General features: G+C 57.4%; 2 protein-coding genes across 2 annotated transcripts; one reads left to right on the top strand and one right to left on the bottom strand.

The window, feature by feature from the left end:
• The first annotated feature begins 7 nt into the window (after positions 1 to 7).
• CENPO (centromere protein O) lies at positions 8 to 7,449 on the top strand. Its single transcript, XM_055809478.1, has 7 exons — positions 8 to 98; positions 438 to 648; positions 2,147 to 2,316; positions 2,683 to 2,794; positions 3,595 to 3,854; positions 4,809 to 4,980; positions 6,604 to 7,449. The coding sequence occupies exons 2-7, from the start codon at positions 618 to 620 to the stop codon at positions 6,702 to 6,704; spliced, it is 846 nt and encodes a 281-aa protein (XP_055665453.1). The 5' UTR covers positions 8 to 98; positions 438 to 617; the 3' UTR covers positions 6,705 to 7,449.
• Positions 7,450 to 8,700: 1,251 nt separating this feature from the next.
• ADCY3 (adenylate cyclase 3) lies at positions 8,701 to 23,150 on the bottom strand. The gene is made up of 20 exons (XM_027785560.2): positions 22,466 to 23,150; positions 18,240 to 18,389; positions 15,308 to 15,438; positions 14,824 to 14,935; positions 14,329 to 14,456; positions 13,929 to 14,087; positions 13,683 to 13,845; positions 13,447 to 13,605; positions 13,173 to 13,315; positions 12,924 to 13,085; positions 12,757 to 12,844; positions 12,539 to 12,655; positions 12,035 to 12,294; positions 11,868 to 11,949; positions 11,271 to 11,429; positions 10,854 to 11,000; positions 10,609 to 10,722; positions 10,411 to 10,537; positions 10,080 to 10,204; positions 8,701 to 9,777 (listed from the first exon to the last, which is right to left on the bottom strand). Exons 1-20 carry the CDS (start codon positions 23,138 to 23,140, stop codon positions 9,595 to 9,597), a joined length of 3,384 nt encoding a protein of 1,127 aa, XP_027641361.2. The 5' UTR covers positions 23,141 to 23,150; the 3' UTR covers positions 8,701 to 9,594.

Raw genomic sequence — 23,150 nt, 5'->3', positions numbered from 1 at the left:
GCCATTTTGTTGTACGGCAAACGGAGGGAAATGGCGTCAGGGAGGTGACGTCCTTCCGGCGGCGCTCAGGCGCGCAGTTTGAGCCGCGGTTGTCTGAGGTGGGTGCGGGAGCTGTTGGGGACCCGGGCCCGCGGGGTCTGCCCGATCCCCTGCAGCCGCCCCGGCGCGGCCCCCTCAGCCCCCTTGGTGTGGAGCCCCGGCTGCCTGGCGCCTCGCTTGTCCCCGTCCCCCTCGGCCGGGGCCGCGGCCGCGGCCTAACCCACCCCTCCGTGCGGGGGTTCCTCCCTGTCCCCTTGGCTGTGGCGGCTCCCCGGGGCGCCCTGCTGGCGGGGGGAGCTGAATCCTGTACGTTCCTGCGCTCCCGGGGGGGTTCCTTGTGGGGCCGGCGTGAAACTGTGGCTTGTAGGAAAATGGCGAGTTATAACGTGTCTTTTCAGCCATCGGCCCGTGGGATTGTCCCCGCGTGGGGCCGGTCCGGGTGCCAGACCTGCCCTTGGTGCTTCTCTGAGGAAGATCCCTGAGGAAAAGCTCTTGCTACCTCCACATCGCTGCTTGCCCAGGGACACAGCCTGGCCGAGGAACCCGCTGCCTCTCTTACAGGAGAGCGGCGAGGGAAGATGGAGGGGGGGAAAGCTTGTGCACCAAGCGGTGAGTTACCTGGGGCGCAGGGTGCGGGACATCCAAGTGCCAAGTGTGGCCTTCCTGTCGGAGCGAGCCCTGAAGTACCTGGGGCCAGAGGCGACCCCCTGGTTGCTTCAGTTGCTGAGTTGTATCTTGAGTAGCTCTCAGCTGATATAGGGTATGGGGGCTTTGTTTCCCTGATCTGTGGACTGGGTTAAAGGTGGAATGGGGAATTGCAGATCTCCTGGGATCAGGGACATCAGGACTGGAGTATTTGCTAGCTTATTCTGCTTTTCAGGAGCTTAGCTAGCTGCTATGGGACACCCCAGTGTTTAGGTTCTTGCTGGCCCTCAGCCTCACGTTTAAAATTCCCAAAAGCCTCTTTCCTGGATCTTTGCCTGTCTTCTGCCCCTTTGCAAAGTTATTGCAAGTGTTTTTGTTATGTATCTGCACTGGACCTACTTTGTTTCTGTTGCTGCAGTGCAGACCACCAATAATCACAGCTTGGATTTTTGAGCGTGTGTGGTGGTTTGACGCTGGCTGAATGCCAGGTGCCCACCAAAACGACTCTATCACTCCCCTCCTCAACCAGATAGGGGAGAGAAAATATAACGAAAAGCTTTTGTAGATCAAGATGAGGACAGGGAGATCACTCAGCAATTACTGTCATGGGAAAAACAGGCTGAACTTGGGGAAAATTAGTTTATTACCATTCAAATCAGAAAAAAACACCTTCCCCCACCCCTCCTTCTTCCAGGGCTTAATTCTTGATTTCTCTCCCTCTTCCCCCCGAGCAGGCAGGGGACAGGGAATAGGGGTTACAGTCAGTTCATCACACACTGTCTCTGCCACTACTTCCTCTTCATACTCTTCCCCTGCTCCAAGTGTGGGGTCCCTCCCACAGGAGACAGTTCTCCGTGAACTTCTCCAAGGTGAGTAGGCTGCAGTTCTTGATACACTGCTCCAGCATGGGTCCCCCAAGGGGTCCCAAGTCCTGGCAGCAAAACAAACCTGTTTCAGTGTGGGCTCTTTTCTCCATGGGTCCACAAGTCCTGCCAGCAAACCTGCTCCGGTGTGGGCTTCCCACAGGGTCACAGCCTCCTTCAGGCATCCCCCTGCTTTGGCTTGGGGTCCTTCCCGGGCTGCAGGTGGAGATCTGCTCTACTGTGGGCCTCCATGAGCTGAGGGGAATCTGTGCCCTGGCACCTGGAGCGCCTCCTCCCCTCCCTCTGCACTGACCTGGGTGTCTGCAGAGCTGTTCCTCTCACATAGTCTCACTGCTCTCTTCTTGGTGCAGGTATTTTCTTTTTTTTTTTCCTTCTTAATATGTTATCCCAGAGGCACTGCCACTATCGCTGGTGGACTTGGCCAGCAGTGGGTCCATCTTGGAGCTGGCCGGCATTGGTTCCACCGGACATGGGGGAAGCTTCTAGCAGCTGTTCACAGAAGCCACCTCTGTAGCCACTTTCCCTACCAAAACCTGGCCACGCACACCCATCACAGCATGTCATGCTTTTCCTCGCAGGAGTGTTTGCTCACCTGGAAATGCTGGAGGTGCAGTCTCATGAGGCAGCTGTGAAGCAGGAGGAAATGGAGCAGCAAGAAGAGAAGCTGGCCAGGCTGAAAGCAACAGTTCAGGAGCTGAGACTCCGGAGGGATGAGCTGCAGGCTAAGGTGGATCTGCAGCAAAAGGGGGTGAGAAAAAGGCTTACTGCAGAGATTTGGCAGAGGGCTCTGGTGTGCTGCTGCTCTCAGAGGGTGGATTTACTGAGGTTATTCATATAGAGCCAACTGTTATTTTTTTTATTTTCCCCAGGGCATACAGTCCTGGTGTCCCCTCTTTTCAGTACCATATAGTCTAGAACTGCTGGATCTGCTTGGCTGGAAGTTGTGTGGCCATTTCTGAACTATTTTGTCAAGTTTTTCTCCCCTTTTCTGCTTGAAATGCCATCTCGCTTTTCTCAGAGCCAGGTTATTATTTCTCTGTATCCTGACTGTGTTCCCTGCAGGTGACACACTTGTGTCAGCGATTTTTGACCTCTTCTCTTCTGGCTTTTGTAGCAACTTGGGAAAGAAGGAGTCATGCTGCCTCCGGCACAGCCCAGTGCTCAGGCTGTTTTGGAGTGGAAGATAAAAAGCCTTAAGGCCATGCTGCGGCTCTTTTACCTCACAGGTAATGTCTCAAAATTTTGTGTTCTGCCAATGGCTGCATTTCTGGGGTGCTAAATTCCGGTAAATGAACCTGATGTGAAGTGTAACTTCCGTGTTAACACTGCTGCTGTTGTGCTTGAAGCCATTGAAATGCTGGAAGAGCCGTAACTTTGTAATTCCCTGCCTTTTGCAGGAGGCCTCTGGGATGTTGCAGGAACTCTTATTTACTTTATTTAGACTGTCTGGATTTTTGAAAACTACCTTAGGAATGAAATCTTTGGGAATTAGGCAGTTCAATATCCAGTGGTCTGAGTCTTCCAAGCAAGCTTGTGAGGTCAGCACCCTCTTTTCTTCTGCTTCTGAGCTTTTTTTTAAAAAAAAAAAAATGTTTCCAATGACAGCCACCTTTGCATTCTGGAAAGTGTGAGGATGTGAGTCCGGCTTGATGCAAGCGGGCTGAGCCCTGCCATGAGCACTCCCACCGTGCTGCTTGGGGCAGTGAAGCACTGCCTTCCTCCACCCAGGGTGCCCCGTTTGTCCCTGTCACGTTGGAGCCAGGACTGTGTTTGAAATCAGCAGCATAACTCAGTTATTGGGAATCTAAGCTACCGTTAAGCTTGCTGAATTCATTAGAGGTCCCTTAATAAAAAGTTGCCCTGTTTTTATGTTTCTAAACTCTTGCAAGTCATTCGGCCTCCTAGGGAGCTCCCTCAGCTAGCCTAGGAGGAGGACAGAGCCCCTCTTACCATCTCTGTTGCCCCAGCCAAGCTGCAGTGGTGAGTTAGAGTAGCGTTCAGTAAACCCTCTCTCTCTGGACCCAAGGGATCAGCGGGAAGCTGACCAAGAAGGGAGTGTGTTTCTGCATCAGCACGGCTTACGAGGGCACCTACTTGGATTCTTACTACCTGGACCTGCTCACCGAGCCAGAAGTGCAGATTTACCGCCACTCTGTCCCCATCTTCATCCCCCTGGAGGAGATAGCCAAGAAGTACTTGCAGACGGACATCAGGCGCTTCTTGTCTGTCCTGTCTGACCACCTGAATGCTTACGTTCAGAGGAGGTACCAGGCAGACCAGTTACAGGTACCAGTGGCTGCAGCAATTTTGTTCACCCTTCTTTTTTCCTTTGGTGTACCAAGTGTTACAAGTCTCTGAAGTGCTGGGGGGAATCTTTGCAGTTTTCTTTTTGTTGAGTGCTCATGGTTCTGGTTTTCAGAACTTCACAAACTATCATGTGACTATAAACTTGGTTGCCTGTTCCATCGATTGTCAGGTACTTGGATATTGTATTGTGGCTCATTTAAAGTTTACTGTCAAATTCCAGAGCTCCCTAAGCTGAAATAGCTGTCATCTCTAAAAAGCCACCGGAGGGTGTGGCTTTAGGGTGCGCATGGCACTTGTTTTAAGTCCTTCCTGTGCAAGGTTGCTCAGTGTACAGTATGTGTCCAGTGCTGGGCTCCCCGGTTCCAGAGAGACTGGGAGCTGCTGGGGAGGGGCCAGCGGAGGTGACCAAGCTGATGAGGGGCTGGAGCATCTCCCTGGTGAGGAAAGGCTGCGGGAGCTGGGGCTGTTCAGCCTGGGCAGGAGAAGGCTGAGAGGGGACCTGAGCGATGCACACAGGTACCTTAAGGGCCAGTGTCAGGGGGCCAGGGCCGGGCTCTTGTCAGCGGTGCCCAGCGACAGGACAAGGGGCAACGGGCACAAACTGCAGCACAGGGAGCTCCGTGGGGAGAGCAGGAAAAACTTCTTTCCCTTGAGGGTGCCGGAGCATGGGGACAGGCTGCCCAGAGAGGCTGTGCAGTCTCCTCTGGGGACGTCCAGAGCCCGCCTGGATGTGATCCTGTGCAGCTGCTGTAGGAGAGCCTGCTTGAGCAGGGGGTGGGCTAGGGGATCTCCAGAGATCCCTTCCAACTCTGGCAATTCTATGATTTGGGTATGCCCGGCTGGTATAGAGGGTGCACTTGATGAGCTCCCAGCCCTGCGCTGATGGGCTCCCTTCCTAGCTTTGTGTTTCAGAAGTTGTCTTTGTCCCTTCAGAAACACTTTTCGGACCAGATAGAAGGAAAGTTGCAGAGGAACTCCTTGTGTGACTTGCTGGTCTTTAATTACAACGTGTCAAGGAAAAGCAAGACCTTTCTGTTCAAGGTGAGGCTGCTTTATGGAGATCTCTGTTGCAGCCTCCCCACTGAAGCAGTCGTTTCCTGCGCATGTAAGTTGATGGTGCGGAGTCTCTCTGGGGACGTGGGCTGGGCAGACCATACTGTGGTTCTGCACATGGATGGGTTTTTTTCCCTGGTTCAGTTTGGGGACAAAAGGCAGTAAGCTGTCAAATTGCTGAAGGAGAACAGATTACAGAAGGGGTTGTGTGCAACTGGTGTTGGGTCTTGAAGCAGTTGTAACTCATCCCTAGCACAAGAGCACAGATCTCTTGCAATACTGGCAAGATGGGATGGCTGTGGGGAGGGAGGGAGGATGGGGCTGAGAAAGGTAAGGTGTGAGTGCAAGCTTGGATCATTTCAGATGGACGGGACGCTTGTTTGTGGTTTGCAATTACTGGGAGTGCAGACTCTGGTACGGTCCCAGCAGGATCAGGATGCTGTTTTCACAAGTTTCACAGCTAGAGCTCAGCCTGTGCTAGTGCACTGTGCACACGTGGGAGAGCCTGGTGAGCAAGTGCAGCCAGAAACTGGGAAGCTGTCAGTCTCCATCACAGTGACTGTTTGTTCCAGTTGACTTATGGCCTTGGACTCATTTCTGATCCTTGAAAACCTGGCAGCCAGCCTTGTGATCTTTCCCTAGGGTGGGGTCTAGTTGTAGGCAAGTAAGGCAGGATTTTTTCAGCATCAGGAATTTCTCTCTCTCAGTGCATTAAGATAAATGACTAATTGAGGCCTGGTGTTGGGCTGTCTCGTGTGGCCAGGCAGGCCCTAATTGCCCCTGCTGCCCTCCTAGGTGTGCTGGCATGTATTGCAGTGCAATGGCAGGGAGAACAGAGGCAGGAGCGAGATTTATTGTCCCTTAGAAAGGATCAGGGATGCTGCAAAATACTCATAACAAAGATCTCTGCCTGCAAAATCTTTCCCTGATGCCACCTACTCCCCCTCCTCTGTATCAGCAATGCCACCTCCTCCTAGTACGGGAAAGACTGACTGCAACAGTGAGTGTCTTGTGCAACCCTAACACCGTGGCACGGCTTTATCACAGATCCACGCTATTTTCTGACCGGTTATTACAGATCCCAAACGGGGCTGAGGGATCATTTGCCCATCTGTCTGCCTGTGTTTTCCAGCCACGCCGTGTCCTGCTTTTGGCTGGCTGGGCTGTGGAGCGTGTGGACCAACATGCAGCTAGATGGAGCTCTGAATGGAGCAGCTGGGATTGATAATCTGCTCTCTGCCATCAGGCACAGTCTCAGGCCTGCTCCTGCCAGATCGTTGGTGAGGCTGGAGGAGTCATCGTGTACTGGATCAACAGTTCCCCCTCTCCTTTCCTTGCAGTAGCCATCCCTTTGTAGGTGACGTTCTGCCTTAGCTCACAAATTCTGTGCTAAGAGAGGAGCTGGGGCTGGGTGAGGCTGCCACGTAACTGTCCTTGCCTGTCAGCAGTGCGTGTTTCTTAAGGCACTTGTTCTTTCTGCAGCCATCAAATCCCATGAGGGAGCTGCAGGACGCCAAGGGTTAGGGAGGAGAGCAAGGGGTTATGAGAAGAAAAACTATATAGCGAGGGAGAGGGAAAGACTCCCTAGGGACAAGGGAGGAATGAGAAACAAATAGTTTTATGCTGGCAACGTGGTGTTCCTTTCCCCACTGATCCATCTGCTTCTGTCTGCCAGCGGACGCTCCCGCATCTGTAGCAGAGATGGCAGCAGCTCACTCGGGCCTGTTTCGCCGTGTGGCCCTGCACAAAGCCTTCCGCTCCTTCGGCAGCGCGTGAGAAAGGGTGGATGGAGCATTCACCGTGAGCCACCCCGGCTTTCCTCAGTAACGCAGCTCCCTGAGCTCCCCTGCCTGTGGGGAGTGATCACGAAATGCAAACGTTTTCTGTGGACCGCAGCGATGCTGCTGGAAACCCCAAGGAGCAATTGGGCCAGCTTGAACCTCGAGAGCAACGTTTCCCTGCAGCTTCCGGGTGCCTGTTGTCACAGGTAACCTTTCCTCGGCACTGTGCTGCTTGCTTGTTTGAGCGCTGATCTCTGCGGTTGGTGCGGCAGAGCTCCACGGTTGCAGGAAGCCTCTCACAGTTGGAATCAGAAACGACACGAAAACTTCAAGGTCTTTTTTTCAGTGGCCATGCCCTGGGGGTCAGCACCATGTGCTTATCCAACACACCTCGAAAGCAGGGAGCAAGTGGGGTGAGCTGTGCCCTGCTTACTAGAGCCAGGCAAGGATTTCATGTTAGAAGCTGCAAGGGGTTGAGGGACGGAGGTGAGGTTTACGTTAGTGCCAGCTAAACCCGTGCCCTCGTGCAAGCTGTTAACCACCCCACGAGCAGGAGCGCTGAACTTCCCGGAAAATTTCACACCAGCGGTGCCTTTACACGTGCTCTTTCCTTCCCTTTAGGCGTGGGGCAGATTTGCTGGTGTCCTGTCGTTGTGCTTCAACTCTGGATCAGATCTTTGAAAACTTGTTTTGTAACAGTACTTTAGCAGCTTATTAATAAAAGTTCTACATTACTCAAACTGTGGTGTTAAAAAAAGAAAAATCTTTTGATTTCCTTTAGCTTTATAATGTGGTTTAGTAGAATAGAATGGCATTTAAGTGACAGATATATATATAATGTGGTTTAAATGACAGTATTTTCTCCTGTCTCACTTTTATTCCAGTCCCACGTGTGATAAGGCACAGGGAAAGCCCTTTGTCTTTTTTTTTTTTTTTTTTTATTCTTTCTGTCATCATTACAGCTCCTGGTCCAGATTGAACTGAACAATTTGTTTAGTTTTGAGTGTCGTAGCTCCAGGCAGTGAGTCCCGCTGCTGACGTCCGTAGGGGAAGGCTCACAAGGCTGACAGCTTGCAGCTCGAGCTGCTTTAGGAGAGCTGACAGCTCGCGGGGTGAGCATTTGCTTGCTTGCTCGTGTTTGGAGGGGTTTGGGCTTCTGAGTATCTGCTCCTGCTGCCAGCTGTGCATCATCAGAAAGCATTTTTGTTACCCCACATCACTTTTAGTTCTGTGGTTGTCATTTCTATGAAAAGTAATGGAAAGCAGGAAGAGCGCTGCTTGGTGTCTCACCCGTGCCGGGGGGCAGCTGTGAGTTTGCAGAGGCCAGGCTGGGGTGCCAGCCCCTGCCCTAACCTTGTGCACTGTCCTGCTGAGGGGAGGCAGAGCCCTGACCTGGCAGTGGGGTGAGGGCCCGGGCCGCATGTTTTGGGAGATCTGTGGGAACCGAACACTTCAGCTGCGAGGGTGAGGTGCCGCAGCTTGTCACTGAAGCAGCTGTGGCAAAGCCAGGCTTAACCCAGCTCTTGGTCACGGTCCCCTGTTGGTGTGGGATAGGGGGAGGTGGGTCTGGGCCATAAGACCCACTGCACCCCGGGGCCTGTATCCTGGGGTACTCGGAGGGCTGAGTCAGGGTTTCTTCCCCTCTCTGCATCGCTCCAGGTCCCCTTGGGTGCTGCTTGCACCCGCAGCCAGGCCCTGTGAGCACAGGGACAGCACAGCGCAGGCTGTGGATGTGCATTTTGTTTCCTTGAGCCTGCTGAGGTGGGGATTAAACTCCTGTCTCGTTCGTGTCACCGTTCCCAGTGTTAGGTACTCTGCTGCCAGAGCCAGCAAGGGCCAGCAGCACATGCTGCCGGCGGGAGGTGCTCAGCCCCAGCACCAGCCTCCTGTTTCAGGATCCCTCCAAAACCAGCATCCCTTTGCCAAGGCAATCGATCGAGCCCTTCTCGCCATATCCAAAACCCCAGAACAAAGCAGGCGCAGAATCGGTCTTTGAAATTCAACTGCTTCTATTCAAGAAACTAGCGGCAATTACGCTCTGCGCTCCCCATCTGCCCCCAGCCCTGGCAGCATCGGGTTTAACGCTCCGGTCCCCTCCTCTGCCGTTCCCTGGTCCTCTCTTCCATCAAGCGACAGCAAAAGTGGCAGCAGCCCACCGCAGTGTGTGCAGGACAGCGTCCAGGCGAGCGTGAGCCCCACTGCGGGGAGGGAACGGGGACAGTTAAAAATATAAATGTCAATCTGTACTCTTATATATATTTATATATCTGAAATACACAATATTGGTTCCTTTTTCTTCTTCCCCGAGTCCAAGGCGGCCCTGTGCTCTCCATCTCCCCAGTCTTCTAACTACGGTGGTTTGTGACGAGGATGGACTTGGTACGAACTAACAGCAAACCCCGGATAATCCTGGTTTGTAGCTACCGCTCCCAGCACATGGAAGAGACGCGACGTCTTCCCATCCGGCCCTGAGTTTGGATGTCCTCATGCCCAGCCGTGGCAGCCAGGGCCCACGATGCTACTTTAACATCACTGCCGTCCCCCCGCCTGCCGGGTGACGCCCGGGATGCCCGAGGAAAGGCAACTGCGTGGCCCCAGCCCCGTGCCCACCAGGGGCTGCCAGCCCACGTGCGCTTGCACGCAAGCATGACCAGCCAGAGGAGCCCCCGGGGCGGCCCCGTGTCTCCCTCCTGCTCAGCCACAGGCGCGATGGAGCAAAGCCCCCCCGAGACCTCCGGCGGGGGCTCGGAAAGGATTGTGCGAAGGGGTTGGTTTCTCAAGGTTGGGTGGGATGGACGTCCCCGGTGGCGGGTGCCAGGTCCTCCCTGAGCCGCCCTGCTCGGCGCCGGGAGGCGGTGGCTGTGGTGGTGGGTGGCCAGGGACCCTCAGGAGCTGTCCACCACCTGGTGGGGCAGGGTGACGGAGGAGCCATTGACAAAGGAGCCCTGCTTCTCCCGGCCCTTGAGGAAGAAGGTGAGCAGCTCCCCTTTGCCTTTGACGTAGATGGCTCCCCGGCGAACAAAGCGGAAGCCGTACTCCTTCAGGATGAGGTGGGTCTCCTCCACCACCTGCGGGGACAAGCGAATGTGGTGGGACGCTGGGGGGTCCTTGCCTGGCACATGACATGGGGAGCAGGGACCCTCATGTGCAGCTCAGACAACAGGTCTACCCATGAGTCCCACCCCATGGTCTCAGGTTGCCCTCTGAGCATCACCTTAGCCCATACGTAGCTCAGAGGAGCCCCACAGCCAGCCCCAACCCTTCCAGATGCTCCCGGCAGCGCTTTCTCCCTCCCACCCAAAGTGTGGGGCATTTTGAGGGCTGCAGCTCCCCCCCGGGTTGCTCATTTGTCCCCCCCTTGTCACCCCACCTGTATGTTCCCCATCACGCCGGTGGACTCCATCCTGCTGGCCACGTTGACCGTGTTGCCCCAGATGTCGTAGTGTGGCTTGCGGGCACCAATGACACCTGCCAGCACGGCCCCCTTGTTCATGCCTGTGCAAGACAGGGAGTAGACGTCACCTCCATGGCTGGTGACATGGACAGGACACCCTGGTCTGCAGGAGGGCAATGAGGTTCCCCCCACCAGCCCTGCTGCCGTCAGCTCCCGAACTAGAGCTGCTGCCCAGCGTCCCACTGCTTGCAGGGAAGGGGGGGCAGGGGGCGCTGAGGCAGACCCTGCCCCACGCTCCCAGACTTGCCTATGCGGAGCATGAAGTTGTTGAAGGACTGGTAGTTGATGTTCATCAGTGTCACCTTCATGGCTAAGGCAAAGTCGGCCAGGTCGGCCAAGTGCTGCCAGCGCTCCTTATCTGAGAGGGTCTCCTTCTGCAAAGGCAGCACGGGTCAGGCCTGCCCACCCCTTTGCCCACTGTCCCCCCACCGCAGGGACCCCTCACCTTGGTGGTGTAGCCGTTGGCATTGGCATCAGGGGTCACTCCAGAAGCCGCCATGTAGGTGCTGCCGATGGTCTTGATTTTGGTGATGCAGCGGAACTGGGGTTCGTCCAGGAGCTGAGCCATGGAGACAAGGCCCTCAGGTACCCCTGGGGCCATGGCAGGTCCGTCTGCCCCGAGATGGGGCAGGAAGGGAAGGTCTGGCCAAGCCCCACACCACCCACATGGCCAGCTCTGTACAGACTCACCGCGTCGAAGTCGGAGATTATCTCGTTGAGGAAGCGCAGGCACTCAATGCCCCCGTTGTTGATGCTCTCCTCTGTGTAGAAGTCGGCAAAGTTGGGGAGGGAGGCAAACATGACACCAATCTCATCATAGGACTGGCTGTACAGCTCCTGGGGGTGGGACGGTGGCTGTGAGCCAGGGATGTGCCCACGCATGACACCAACACCTCCAGCAAACCCAAACCCTCCCGTGAAGCCATCTTCCCTCGGCACGCGTGAAAAAATGAGGGTGCTCCGCAACCACGCCTTGCACAGCCAAGACATCACCTTCATCCAACCAAAGATACTCAGCCACAGCCCATGGCAAAGCCTTCAGGGCTGGAGCCTGCCGCCCACCCCCCAACAAGGGGGGCAAATACACCCACCCCGGGTGCCCCTCACCTCGTCCCGCTTCTTGGAGCCCAGGAAGTGCCGGGCCACGTGCTCAGGCAGCATGTTGGTGACAAGAGCCTCATTCCAGCGCCGCATCTCATAGACCCGCTCCTTCTGGTCATGGACATCAATCTTCCAGAGGAAAAGGGTCCTGGCCAGCTTCTCCACCTGTAGGGGGACAGGGGGGATAAGGCTACACCCCCCGTTCCCACTCACCAATGGGTCCCCTCCAGCACTGGGAGCATCCTGGCTGCTGGGGGGCTGGGGACAGCCTGGAAGAAGGCTCTGGGACAAGGTGAAGCCCTAACTGGGGACATGAGACCTGCTCTGAGGTGCAAACGGGACCCTCACAGGGCTGGTATGGACTGTAGGCCACCACATTGCTGCCCACCCCTGACCATGGGGGCGAGATGGAGGTGGTCTCTCCACTGATGTGAGCCTGGAGAGCCCTTGGGTAGGCTGCTTTGGAGAAGAGCCAGAGATGCTGTTCACAGCTGGGGACAAATCCTTCTGCCTTGGAGCTTGCAAAAAATAAGGGCAGGGGGCGGGGTGAAGACGCAGAGGGTAGGGGAGCTTCCCAGTGTGGGGGTGGGGGGAGTCACTCACATGACGAGAGAAGTAGTAGAAGCTGAGCATCACGATGAAGATCATCGCTGTCATGGAGTATTTGGAGGGGACCAGCAAGGACCTGCCGGCACAGGCAGCAAGGCATGGGTGGATGGTGGGCACGGCTGTGGCCCCCAGAAGGTGCCCACCCCTCTGCCACCCCTTACGTGCTTTGCTGACCACGGTGGCGGTCATACTGGTCAAAGATGTGCTCCCAGGCGTAGATGTTGACAGCGCCGGTGGCCCCAGTGATCAGCACCATGAGGGTCAGCTTGACCATGTGGCTGACCTGCACCAGCATGATGGTGGCCACCAAGGCCAGCAGGGCAATGTAGCTGTAGTACTTGGGTTGCTCCCCACAGCCGCCTGGCCGCAGTGGCCCCACCGTCCCGTTGCCTGTCCCGCCATGGTCCTGCCAGCAGCTGAGCTGGGGGCACGAGGGCAGGGTGAGGAGGGGGATGTGGGGACAGGGTGCACCTTTCCAGGGGCTGCATGGCCACCCAAAGGGGCAGGGTGCTTTGCAGAGCAGGAGAAGGCCAGCCAGCCTAAATTTCCCCCACTACAGTGCAGCTCTGCTAATTGCTTTAACGATCAGCTGTGCAGAGTTATGGGCTGCTTGGATGGGGGTTGGAGCAGGCTCAGCCCCACTGGCACCCAGGCTGGTGGCTCACCATGTCCACTATGTCAGCCATGGTGACGATGATGATGGCGGCCATGGCCCAGGTGTTGCGTGCCCAGCGGGTCCTGTCAATCCAGGTGGAGAAGGCCACGAGCTTTTTAGGGAAAACCTGCAGGGAGAGCAAGGTGGGGGGGGTTCGCCCAGGTAGGACACGGTGATGGGGCATCATGGTGTCCCATCACCATGAGTGGTGAGCCCATCCTGTCTCACCCGGGGGAAGATGGCAGCCAACGAGCAGAGGGTGAGGATGAGCAGGAGGATCTCCCCGACTATGAAAGTCACGTAGTTGGCCACCAACCTGCCAAAAGAGCCAAAAGGGAATGGGTTTGAAGCCCTACGCGGCTGGGCCACCCATCCCCACCACCTCCCTGACATACCAGGGGTCAATGAAGACCTCTACCAAAGCAGTGAAGAAGAGGACAACGCAGGAGCAGCTGAAGGCGGCTCCGCTCTGCTTCTCCTTCTCCACCGAGTAGCGCGTCTCCATCTCGGGGTCAATGAAGCGCATGGAGAGTCGGAAGGTGCTCTTCCCCTTCAGCCTGCTGGCAGCATTGCCCATCAGTGCCTGGTGGCCCTGAGGACTCACCCAGCCACGCCAGGACGTGCTGCCAGTTGGGGTGACTCACGCCTGCACGGACTCGCGCTCCAGCAAGGCTTCATTGAGCAGCTTGTTGAGCTCCTGCTCGTTCTGCGAGGCATCGATCACGCGCTCGGCCAGGTCCCGCAATCGCAGCCGCCGCCGAGGGTTGGGGAAGGAGGGGTTCACGGCCTGCCCCGGCACAGCCCAGGCATCAGCACGACCATGCTGGCACCGGTGGGATGTTCAGCCACTCCAGCGTGGCTATCAGCAGCCAAAGGCAGGTGAGCTGCTGGAAAGGGAATGCTTCCCATGGGCTGTACCTCTCCATCCTCCTCCCCGCTCTCCAGGGTGCCCCTCACCCTGGTGTCGGGCTCCTCAGGCTCCTCGGGGCTGGCGCAGGCCAGGCTGAGGCTGCCGTTGCGCTCCTTGGTGTTGACCAGCGGCGGGGAGCCACCGTGGGATGAGGTCAGCGACAGCTTCTGCAAGGCGAAGGTGGTGGGTGGCGGTGCGGTGTCCCCCCACTCCAGCTTGCCACGGCACCGGTGCCACCACTCACCACCCCATTGATGCCGTTGCGCAGGGGCTGCTTGGGGACCACGACGAGGTAGGTGATGATGCCCTTCTCCTTCAGGTACTCGCAGCGTGAGCCACCTTCACCCGGCTCCACCTCGAACTCACCCTTCAGGCAATCCATAGTGCTCTGCGAGATGTGCACCCGCCTGCCGGCACCGGGCACCAGTGTCACCCCTGAGTGCAGGGCACGCCACGCCCATCCCCCACCTTCCCCCCTGGAGATGCTCACCCAGGGATGCCGCCTGCCTCCATCTTGTTGGCCACGGTAACGTCGGTGGACCACACGTCATACTGCCAGCGCTTCTGGCCCAGCACCCCCCCCAGCACTGTCCCACTGTGCACTCCCACCCGCATGTCCACCGCCGTCTTGGTCTTCTCCCGCACGTAGCTGGGGTGGGGGGAGAAGACAAGGATGATATGGGGGTGACCCCCTCCCAACCCACCCCCACTCCACCCCACAGCCCGTTCCCCCATCATTAAACGGCACTCCTCTGTCTTTTAACGCATTTCGCAGAGGCTGGACACCTGAAAGCCCCCAGGCTGCACCCCAGCCCACCAGGACCCCCTTGCCCACCCTGGCACCCCTCCCTGGGAGTGAACGGCCCCACTCCCGAGGAGAAAGCCCTTACGAAATGGCCTCCACCATGGCCAGCCCCATCATGATGGAGCAGACGGCGTGGTCCTCCCGGTACTCGGGCAGCCCGCAGATGCAGTAGTAGCAGTCACCAAGGATCTTGATGCGCAGCTGGTGGTATTTCTGGGGACAGGGGGGCACGCTGTCAGCCCCACCCCCATCAGCTGGGATGCCCCCCCCCTCCAGCCCCCTTGCCACCTCCATCCCTCTCCCAGGCTGACCTTGACCCACGCAGAGGTCTCCCGCGCCCAGCAGAGACACAAATAATCGGATTTTCCATTCCCACCCAGCCTCCCCCGAGGGCTCGGCCAGGAGCCTGGCTGCACCAGCCCTATTTTTGCAACACAGGGCAGGGCGCCTCCAGCATCCCGGAGGAGTAATACTTTAACCTCCTCATCCCCATCCTGGGATGCAGCTTTGGGCTGGGGCCAGGGTGGGGGGTGGCTGAGACCTGCCCCACTCATTACATGCCAGCCCGAGGAGGACTCACGGCTGCCAGCTTGTCGAAGCGGGCGAAGAGCTCATTGAGGAGCTTCACCAGCTCCTGGGCGCTGCAGGACGAGGACAGCTGGGTGAAGCCCACAATGTCTGCGAAGAGGATGCTGCAGGGAGCAACAGTGAGCGGCTCAGCCCCGGCACCCCCCACCCTGGAACCCCCTTCCCCACTCTCCCCTTTCGCTGGGGCACCTGCACCAAAGAAAAGGCTGTTTTGTGACATGGCTGAAGACGATGCTCTGCAAACCATGGCTGGAGCAAAAAGGGGCCCCAGGCCACAGTCTGGCTGGTAGCCATCCCCTCTCACCCTTTGCTTTAACTGTAAACCACCCCAACCTCTCCCTTTTTCAGCCAGGACTGCAAAATAGATATTTTTGGAAAAAAAACCAAAACAACGCACAAAAACAAAAAACCAAAAACCCTGAAGTGTTTTTCCCATGAGGATGGCAGGGGGTCACACAGTGAAGGGACAGTCCTACCTGACGTTCTCATGGCGGTACATGTACATGGTGTTGAACTGCTGCATCTCCTTCTGGCTCGGGTCCTTCTTCATGTCCTTCAGCATCTCATCGGCCACGTGCTTGGGCAGGATGGAGAGCATCAGCCGCTCCTGGGGGATGGGGCAGGGAAGAGAGTTTGTCACGACACGATGTCCAACCTGTGCCAAGTGCAGCAACCCATGGTGCAAACCCATACTGCAAATCCATGGCGCAAGATACAATCTAAATGCATGGTGCAAATGCACGAGGTGAATCCATGCTGCAAATGCACGATGCAAACGGATGGTGCAAATGCACTGTCTAAATGCATGGTGCAAATGCACGGGGTGAATACATGCTGCAAATGCATGGTCTAAATGCACAATGCAAATGGATGGTGCAAATGCACTGTCTAAACGCATGGTGCAAAGGCACAGTAGAAACACATGGTAGAAATACATGGTGCAAATGCACAGTCTAAATACATGGTGCAAATGCATGGTGCGTGCCCTATGGTCTAAACACTCCCCTCTCCATGAGGACACAGAGCAACAAAGTGACATTTCCAAGTTCTTGGGCCCTCCTGCTGGACCCAGCCATCCCCGGAGGATCCCAGGGCCCAGCCAGATCCTTAGCCCAACCTCTCAGCCACATGTGGAGAGGGAGAGAGTGGATCAAGCCACGGTGGAACAGGAGTTTTCCTCCAGGCAAGGAGAATGAGCTTGGAGTGGGGTGTCCCAGGGCACCCCAGGGAGCTGGGAGCCATCACCCCGACTCCAAACTTGCACCCACAGGTAGAGGAGATGCACCCATGAGTGGCACATCCCCCTCGGCAATGCTCTGCCAGGGATGCCAACCACTGCTTTTACCATTTTCCTCCCTATTTTACAAGTTCTCATCAAGATTTCTGCAACCAGGAATAAATCCCAGCCAGGGGAGGATGGGAGTGTGGCAGGGTGGCTGCAGTGCCCTAAAGCTTCCCTGTCCCTGGAGCCGTGAGGAGGGACAGTCCCACACACTTATTTGACAGCGGCTGATGAGCTGCAAAATTTGCATGTGCACCCCAGATCCCTTCTGCAGACACGATACAGGGCCCAGCCCTCGCTGGGAGCTTGAGAATCAAAATGCATTGGGTTGGCCAAGCTTTTATCGGCCCAAAAAAACCTGGGACACGGTGCTGGGAATGTCTGCACCGAAGTCCACCAAGGTCCCTGTGAGCTGCTCCAGGGTGTCCTGCCCCCGGGGGTGGGTTGGTGCTGGGTGCATGGACCTGGGTTAAAGCACACCAGGGAGGATTTATCCATTTAAAAGCATGGTGGGTATCCCACATCTACGTGTGGAACTCAACCAAGGTCCCCCAGCAGGATCAAGCCCACTTGGGGACATCACACCCATTGCTGTCCCCATGGCCCTGCAGCCCTGGTGCCAGAGAAGGGATAGATTGGCCCTGCTGTGTGAGGATTTGCACTAAAGGTAAGTAACTCAGTTAATGAAGCGGGTTTTCCCCTGGGACGGAGCGGGGGTTCTGTGCGCAGCTGCAGTGGGGCTGTTGCTGGAGGAACGGCACTGTGTCCCTGTCCCATCGCCATCCCTGGAGGCTGCCGGTGGGGAGGCGTGCAGGAGCTCCCGGCTCTCCTCAGCTCCCGTTATCCCTCTGCCCGTGGGGCCGCTGGTTCAGCCCCCACTAATGGCCTGCAGGGGAGAGGGGATGGATCCGGCCGCCAGCATCACTCCCTGCCCCATGGCCCCCCTGCCCCATGGCCCCCCTGCCCCATGGCCCCCCTGCCCCGCACCACTTGGCCTCACGCTAGCAGCCTTTCCTGTAAGATCATGGGCTATTTTTAGCTCAATTCCCTAAGGAAAGAGCTCATGTGATAATAATCCTCATGTCCTTTCCTCCACCCCTCTGAACCCACAAGCTGGGACCTCGAGGGTGTCCTCACTTGGGGCATCCCCCAGCCCCAGGATTTGCCCTCATCACCCAAACCCCTCCGTGGACCTAACCCCGTATTAGACATCAGAGCATCCACCTAGGGTTTGCAGCAAAGATGACACTGGTGGTGCTGGCCTGGCCCTGCCACATGTCTCTTGTTGCCATTGGGAGCAAATTGCTGGCAGCAGATCAACCAGATAAGAGATGGAAGATGAGGAGGGAGGCCCAGATAAGGCACTAAAATTAGCCCAGCTGGTCACCGGATGGCGGCTGGAGACACCAGGGCTTGGACACAGCCGGCTGGCACCACGATGCCGCTTCCCCCTGACCACTCCTCTTGCCAGGCCACCACGGCATGGTACCAGCACGTGGGGGTCTGCCACAGCGGGCATCGCTCGTGGGGAGAGCAGAGAGCGGCTGGCTGTGCTTGCTTGCTGCCAGCTCTCCCTTCCCTGCCATGGTCTGTGGCAGGACTGGTCCAGGGAATGGCCAGGGCCTGATAGGGACCTGCTGTGTAGCCATGCCTGGGGACAGGGACCTGCTGCGTGGCCATGCCTGGGGACAGGGACATGCCACGTGGCCGTGTCTAGGGAAGGGGACCTGCCACATGGCCGTGCCTGGGGACAGGGACATGCTGCATGGCCATGTCTGTGGACAGGGACCTGCCACATGGCCATGTCTGGTGACAGGGACATGCTGCATGGCCATGTCTAGCAAAAGGGGACCTGCCACATGGCTGTGCCTGGGGACAGGGACCTGCTGTGTGGCTGTGCCTGGGGAAGGGGATCTGCTGCACGGCTATGCTCAGGGACGGGGACAGCTGCTGGTGGCCTTGGCAGGAGCTGGGAGGTCCTGGAAGAGGACAGTCACATGGGGAGTCCCCAAACTGGGCACATGGTGCAAAACTACAAACATATTTCCCACCTGGGGTCCTTCTGTCCCCATTGCCACCCCCTGCACTGTCCCCATGCTGCCCCCTTGCCCAGCCATGGCTCCTACCTGCTGCTGGCTCTGCTCCTCCAGGTTGAGCTTGACCTCAAGGGACTGGCGTGCTTCAAGGAAGGCTTTGCGGTGCTTGCGGTCAGCCATGTAGTAGGACATGGTGCCCACCGTGATGGCGCAAAGGTAGATGGCAACATTGGACAGGATCTTTGGGGACAGAGAACAGGAGACGGGGGTGAGCGGAGCCACGGGGAAGCCCATGCGTGCCTCGGGGACAGCACCGGTGCCACCACAAATCCCTGTTTGGGCAGCAGAGCCTGATCAGTGAGAGTGGAAAAAAGTACTCAAGTGCTGGAGGAGGACATAAAATACACCCTGGAGATAAACCACCAAGCCACAGCCACCGTTAACTGCTGGGGGGACTCATGGGGACCGTCACCATGGCTCTGCAGCAGGGGTCTGGCTGGGGATCACACCCTGAGCATCCCGGGAGACTCCGTGGTTCCCGCGGGCTGACTCTGCTTCGTTAAAGCTTGCAGAGATGTTTTGGAAAAAGGCAGCAGCTCGGCAGGGGCTGGGAGCAGCCCTGGAGGAAAGAGCTGCTGAAGGCCAGCAGCTCTTGGTGGCTCACGTACCAGCCGCTCCCCCCACTTCTGCCACAGGAATTGCACCCCTTTGTGCAGGAAAAGCTAACAAAAACATGGCCAAACTCTAAAATTGTACATTTACATATGCTCCTGCCCCTCTACGACCCTCTCAACAGCCAAAGACATAAGCACGGGAGATGGATGCCCCAGGGTGCTGCTGGCTGTGACAACCCACCTGTCCTCTTTAAGGTTTCAAAGGCACATGGCACAGAGGCTCGCTGCCTCATCCCAAAGGCTGGATCCATCCCATCCCTGGGCTGGACCCTGTCCCCACGGGCAGAAGCCTGTCCCATCCCACAGGCTAGACCCCAGCTCCGTGGGCTGGACCCTGTGTCCCTGCAGCCCGGGAGGGGACGGAGCAGATTTGCAGATGGAAGCAAAGAGCCCTTGGTGGAAAATATGACTGATGAGGAAAAGTTGGAAGAATTTGGTTTGTTTAGTCTAGAAAGGGGAAGAGCGACAGGGAGGATGTGATAACAGGCTCCAGCTATGCCGAAAGGGCAATGGGGACATGGAGACGTCCTTCTACCCTGCAGGCCATGGGCTCCATCACAGCCGGTGCAGAGGAGGCAGCGGGAAGAGCACGGAGCTGTTCCCCAGCTCATCTCCAGGAGGGATATGCCCCCATGCTCAGCATCCTTCTGATTCCCAGCTCCCCTGTACTGACTGTCCCGCCCCTGGTCCCCATAGCCCATATCCCAGCTCGGTCAGAGGAAAGCCCTAATATGACCCCGGTCCCGGGGGGTGCCTGTCCTCAGAGGTTTTGTCACTTGACAGCATCAAGCCCTGAGCAGCCCGGTCTCATCCTATGGAGATAGGGAGGAGCTGCCAACCCCTTCCACACAGGGGGAAACTGAGACAGTGGGGAAACCGGCCACGTGCAGCAATACGTAAGGGCTCTGGCACTGGGGGTCTGGGTGCTGGCACAGCACTGGGCCAGGGCTGACAAAATGATTTGCAGCAAGGAAACTTGTTTTTTCAGGGGGAAAGAGCATAAGGAACAGGGGAGAGCGCCTGGGACCCTCAGCTGTTGCCCCAGGGCTGGATCCTGCCCCAGGTCCCACCATCACAGCTGGGGAGCCCTGGGGAGCCCCTGGACCCACGGCACAGCAGACGGTGAGCAAGGAGCCGCCTGGAGGTGGACACTGAGAAGAAACCCCCAAAACAAGCAGCCACTTGCTATTTTTACCCAGCCTCTCAAGTTGTCATGACAACGGGCCATTCTACTGGGGTTCAATGGCTTGGGACAGCTCGGCACACAGGGACCACTGGAAATCCTGGGGACCAGCTCACCTGGCACCAGATGGCACAGCCACGTCCCACACTGAGCATTGTCCAGCTGCATCCTGCAGCCATGCAATGGATGCTCAGCCCCAAAAACCTCCCTCAGCATGTGTCCCTGTGCCCTGAGCTGCAAAACACCTCCCAGGACCCCAGCTACTGCCGGGAAAGCCCTGACATGGAGGAGGCCCCACTGCTGGCACAGTCACTGGTTATTATTTGCACTTGGTAATCTGGGGGCAGATGGAGCAAGATATGTGCAGGAGCGTGCACCACCAGCGGAACAAGCCTTATCCCTCCTTCCCCATCCAGCCCCATCTGCATCCCGCAGGAAAGGTGCCGGTAGGATGTACCAGGACCATCCAGTCCAGGGCTGGGTCATGGCCTGAGCCTGGGGATGCTTCACAGCTGGTTTATGCGCAACCATGGCAGGTACAGCCTCAAACGGTGCCAAATTCCAGCTCCCTGCCACAATTCAGCCTTTGGGCTTCTCCTCGGTGGTCGGCAGCCGGGCAGAAACTGCCGGCATCTCTCACGAACCCCCCCGAGCTGTGCCAGCCCCGCTCAAGCGACATCCTCCAGTTCATCCTATTAATAGCCATTCCCTCCAGGAGCTGCACCACCGGCTATAATAATAAAGCATATGATGTTTATTTCTGGACATAATGTTCCTCCTTTTGCAGCAGGCAGAGGCTGAGGCATGCCGCGTTGCCAAGGTTTTACCAGCCCTGGACTCTCCGTGCCACGGCAATGATTAACACAGAGGCGGCGCATGCCTGCTGCTGGCCAAGGGGATGCCTGCATGTCCCCTTGCCTCCTGCATCCCGGGGCTGGTGGCAGTGAGAGGTTTCCTTGCCTTTGGATCTGCCACGTGCCATGCTCGTATCCCAGAAAAGGAGCAAAACCTGGGAAAGCCGCTGCTGCACTGGGGTTTCTCCTGTGGGTACAGTGCCTCTGGCCGGGCACCACTGGGAGGGCACCCATGCCGCCACCCCAGCGCCCAGCCTGGCAGGCTCCATAAACTGTGCCCAAAAAGTGTTTTTCTTTGCAAAACCCTGTGTGATACCAGGAGATGTCCCAAGCCAGGGGACGAGCCCCAGACCACGCACTCCAGAGACAGGGTGAAAACAGGATCTTCAGGCTTTTTGGAGAACAGGCTCCATTTTGCAAATTCCCAGTGTGACCACAGGCTCATTACTTCCAAAACCTCTCAAAAAGTGAGTAAATACCCTCCTTTTCCCTTCCTATTTAGGCTGGGAGCAGCTGGAGCTCTCCCAGGACCTGACCCAGAGCATCCCAAATTCCTGTAGCATCCTCCCACAGAGCCCACATCATTATGGGGCAGAGTGGATGTTTCCAGCGGGATTTTCCCTGCTGCCGTCAACAGCCACCAGCACACAAGTTCTCAGCTCTGGCTGTCCCCCCACCCTGCCCCCCACCCTGGCTATGGAAAGGCTCCCCAGGTCATTGGGTCCGTGGCCAGCCAGTAGAGAAAACAGTGGGAGGAAAGGGATTCAGCCAAGACATGAAACCCACTAATTTAGGGAATAAAACCAGTGTCTAGCTGCTCCACTTGGGTGTTTCCCAGGAAATATTAAGGATCCAATGGGCTGGGGACCGCTCTCTCCCTGTCTGACCCCCACGTCCCCTCCTTTGCTGTGTGCGTGAACCAATGGCCCAGCCTTAGCGCCACGTTTGGGCTAGGGGACACCGTTTTTTCCAGGTTTGCTGGGGCAGAAAATCACCCCAAAGCATCCCCAGGCACGAGGCTGGGTGATGGGCATTGCCCAGGGACCAAGCCGGGACCAAGCTGCCGCCCGACTTCCTCCTGGGAAAGCTCCAGTGGCTGTTTGCAAGCCCAGAAGCTGGGCTTCTGCCACATTTCAGCTAAAAATAGCCATTTGGGGCCATTTTTAGCCATTTTTGAAATTCAAAGGAAAAGTGGTACAAGCAAGGCCACCAGGCAGGGTGGATGGAGGAGCACACGGTCCACCCTGCCTCAGTTTCCCCAGCAGCCCAACCGCAGCCCACGTGTCCACATACCCCGGGTGGCCCCTGGGGATGGATCCAGGCCTGCAGGGCCAGGTCTGTGGCACCCAGCTTGGGCGGGTGCTCCTGCACACTCCAGCACCCCACTCCCATGGAGACTGATCCCCAAGTATGTTTTGGGGAGCCCCCTGCTCCCAGCAAACACTACAATCAGCTCACAGGGTCTGGATCAACCCCGGCTTTAGCGTCAGAACATAAGGACAGGGATGGACCACACGGTAACTCATGGAAACACCACATGGGGATGATTTTCCCTTCACACGTCACCACCCCCAGGGACCCCACATCCCCCCGCCGGCCCCGTACCTGTCTCAGCAGCGTCCCCTCGTCCAGGGCATCCTGCCGCTGCTGGGCGATGGTGACACCGAGCACCAGCGTGTGGATGCCGCAGGAGATGGCGGTGATGAGCACGATGGGCGCCAAGCGCAGCGGCAAAGTGATGAAGAAGGAGAAGACGAAGAAAGCCTGCCAGCCCACCGTGTCGCTGGCCTCGGGCGAGCGGGAGAAGTTGAGACCCAGGTAGCAGAAGATCTGGGCCAAGATGAGGACCCAGAGGATGTAGGGCAGGAACCTGCGGGCCACCCGCTCGGGAAGCAGCCTGTACTTGCAAAGGATGAAGAGCAGCACATGGGCAACCAGCCCGGCCGCTGCCGCCAGCAGCGGGGCCAGCTTGTCGGCGGTGTAGACCACGGCGCACATGACGAGGACGTAGCAGTCGAAGAGGGCGGCAAAGACCACCAGCACCAGGAGGGTCTCGTGGCGTTGGCGGCGGAAGTAAGTCTGGTAGAGGTTCTCCAGGGACTCGGGAGCGAAGGTGAGGCGCATGAAGCGGGGCAGGCAGAGGCAGGGTCCCGAGCTGCGCACCGTCACCTCGTGGGTGCGACCCACGCCGCGCTCGGGGTCCGACGGCAGGCTCACCGAGTAGTCTGCCGAGTACTCGGCCGAGCACTCGGGCTCGGAAAAAGCCCTGTTCCTGGGCATGGCGGTGCCT

Source organism: Falco peregrinus, chromosome 7 (assembly GCF_023634155.1).
Source record: "Falco peregrinus isolate bFalPer1 chromosome 7, bFalPer1.pri, whole genome shotgun sequence".
Taxonomy (NCBI): Eukaryota; Metazoa; Chordata; class Aves; order Falconiformes; family Falconidae; genus Falco; species Falco peregrinus.
Note: the sequence above shows the minus strand (reverse complement) of the source record. Positions and strands in the feature narration are given on the sequence as shown.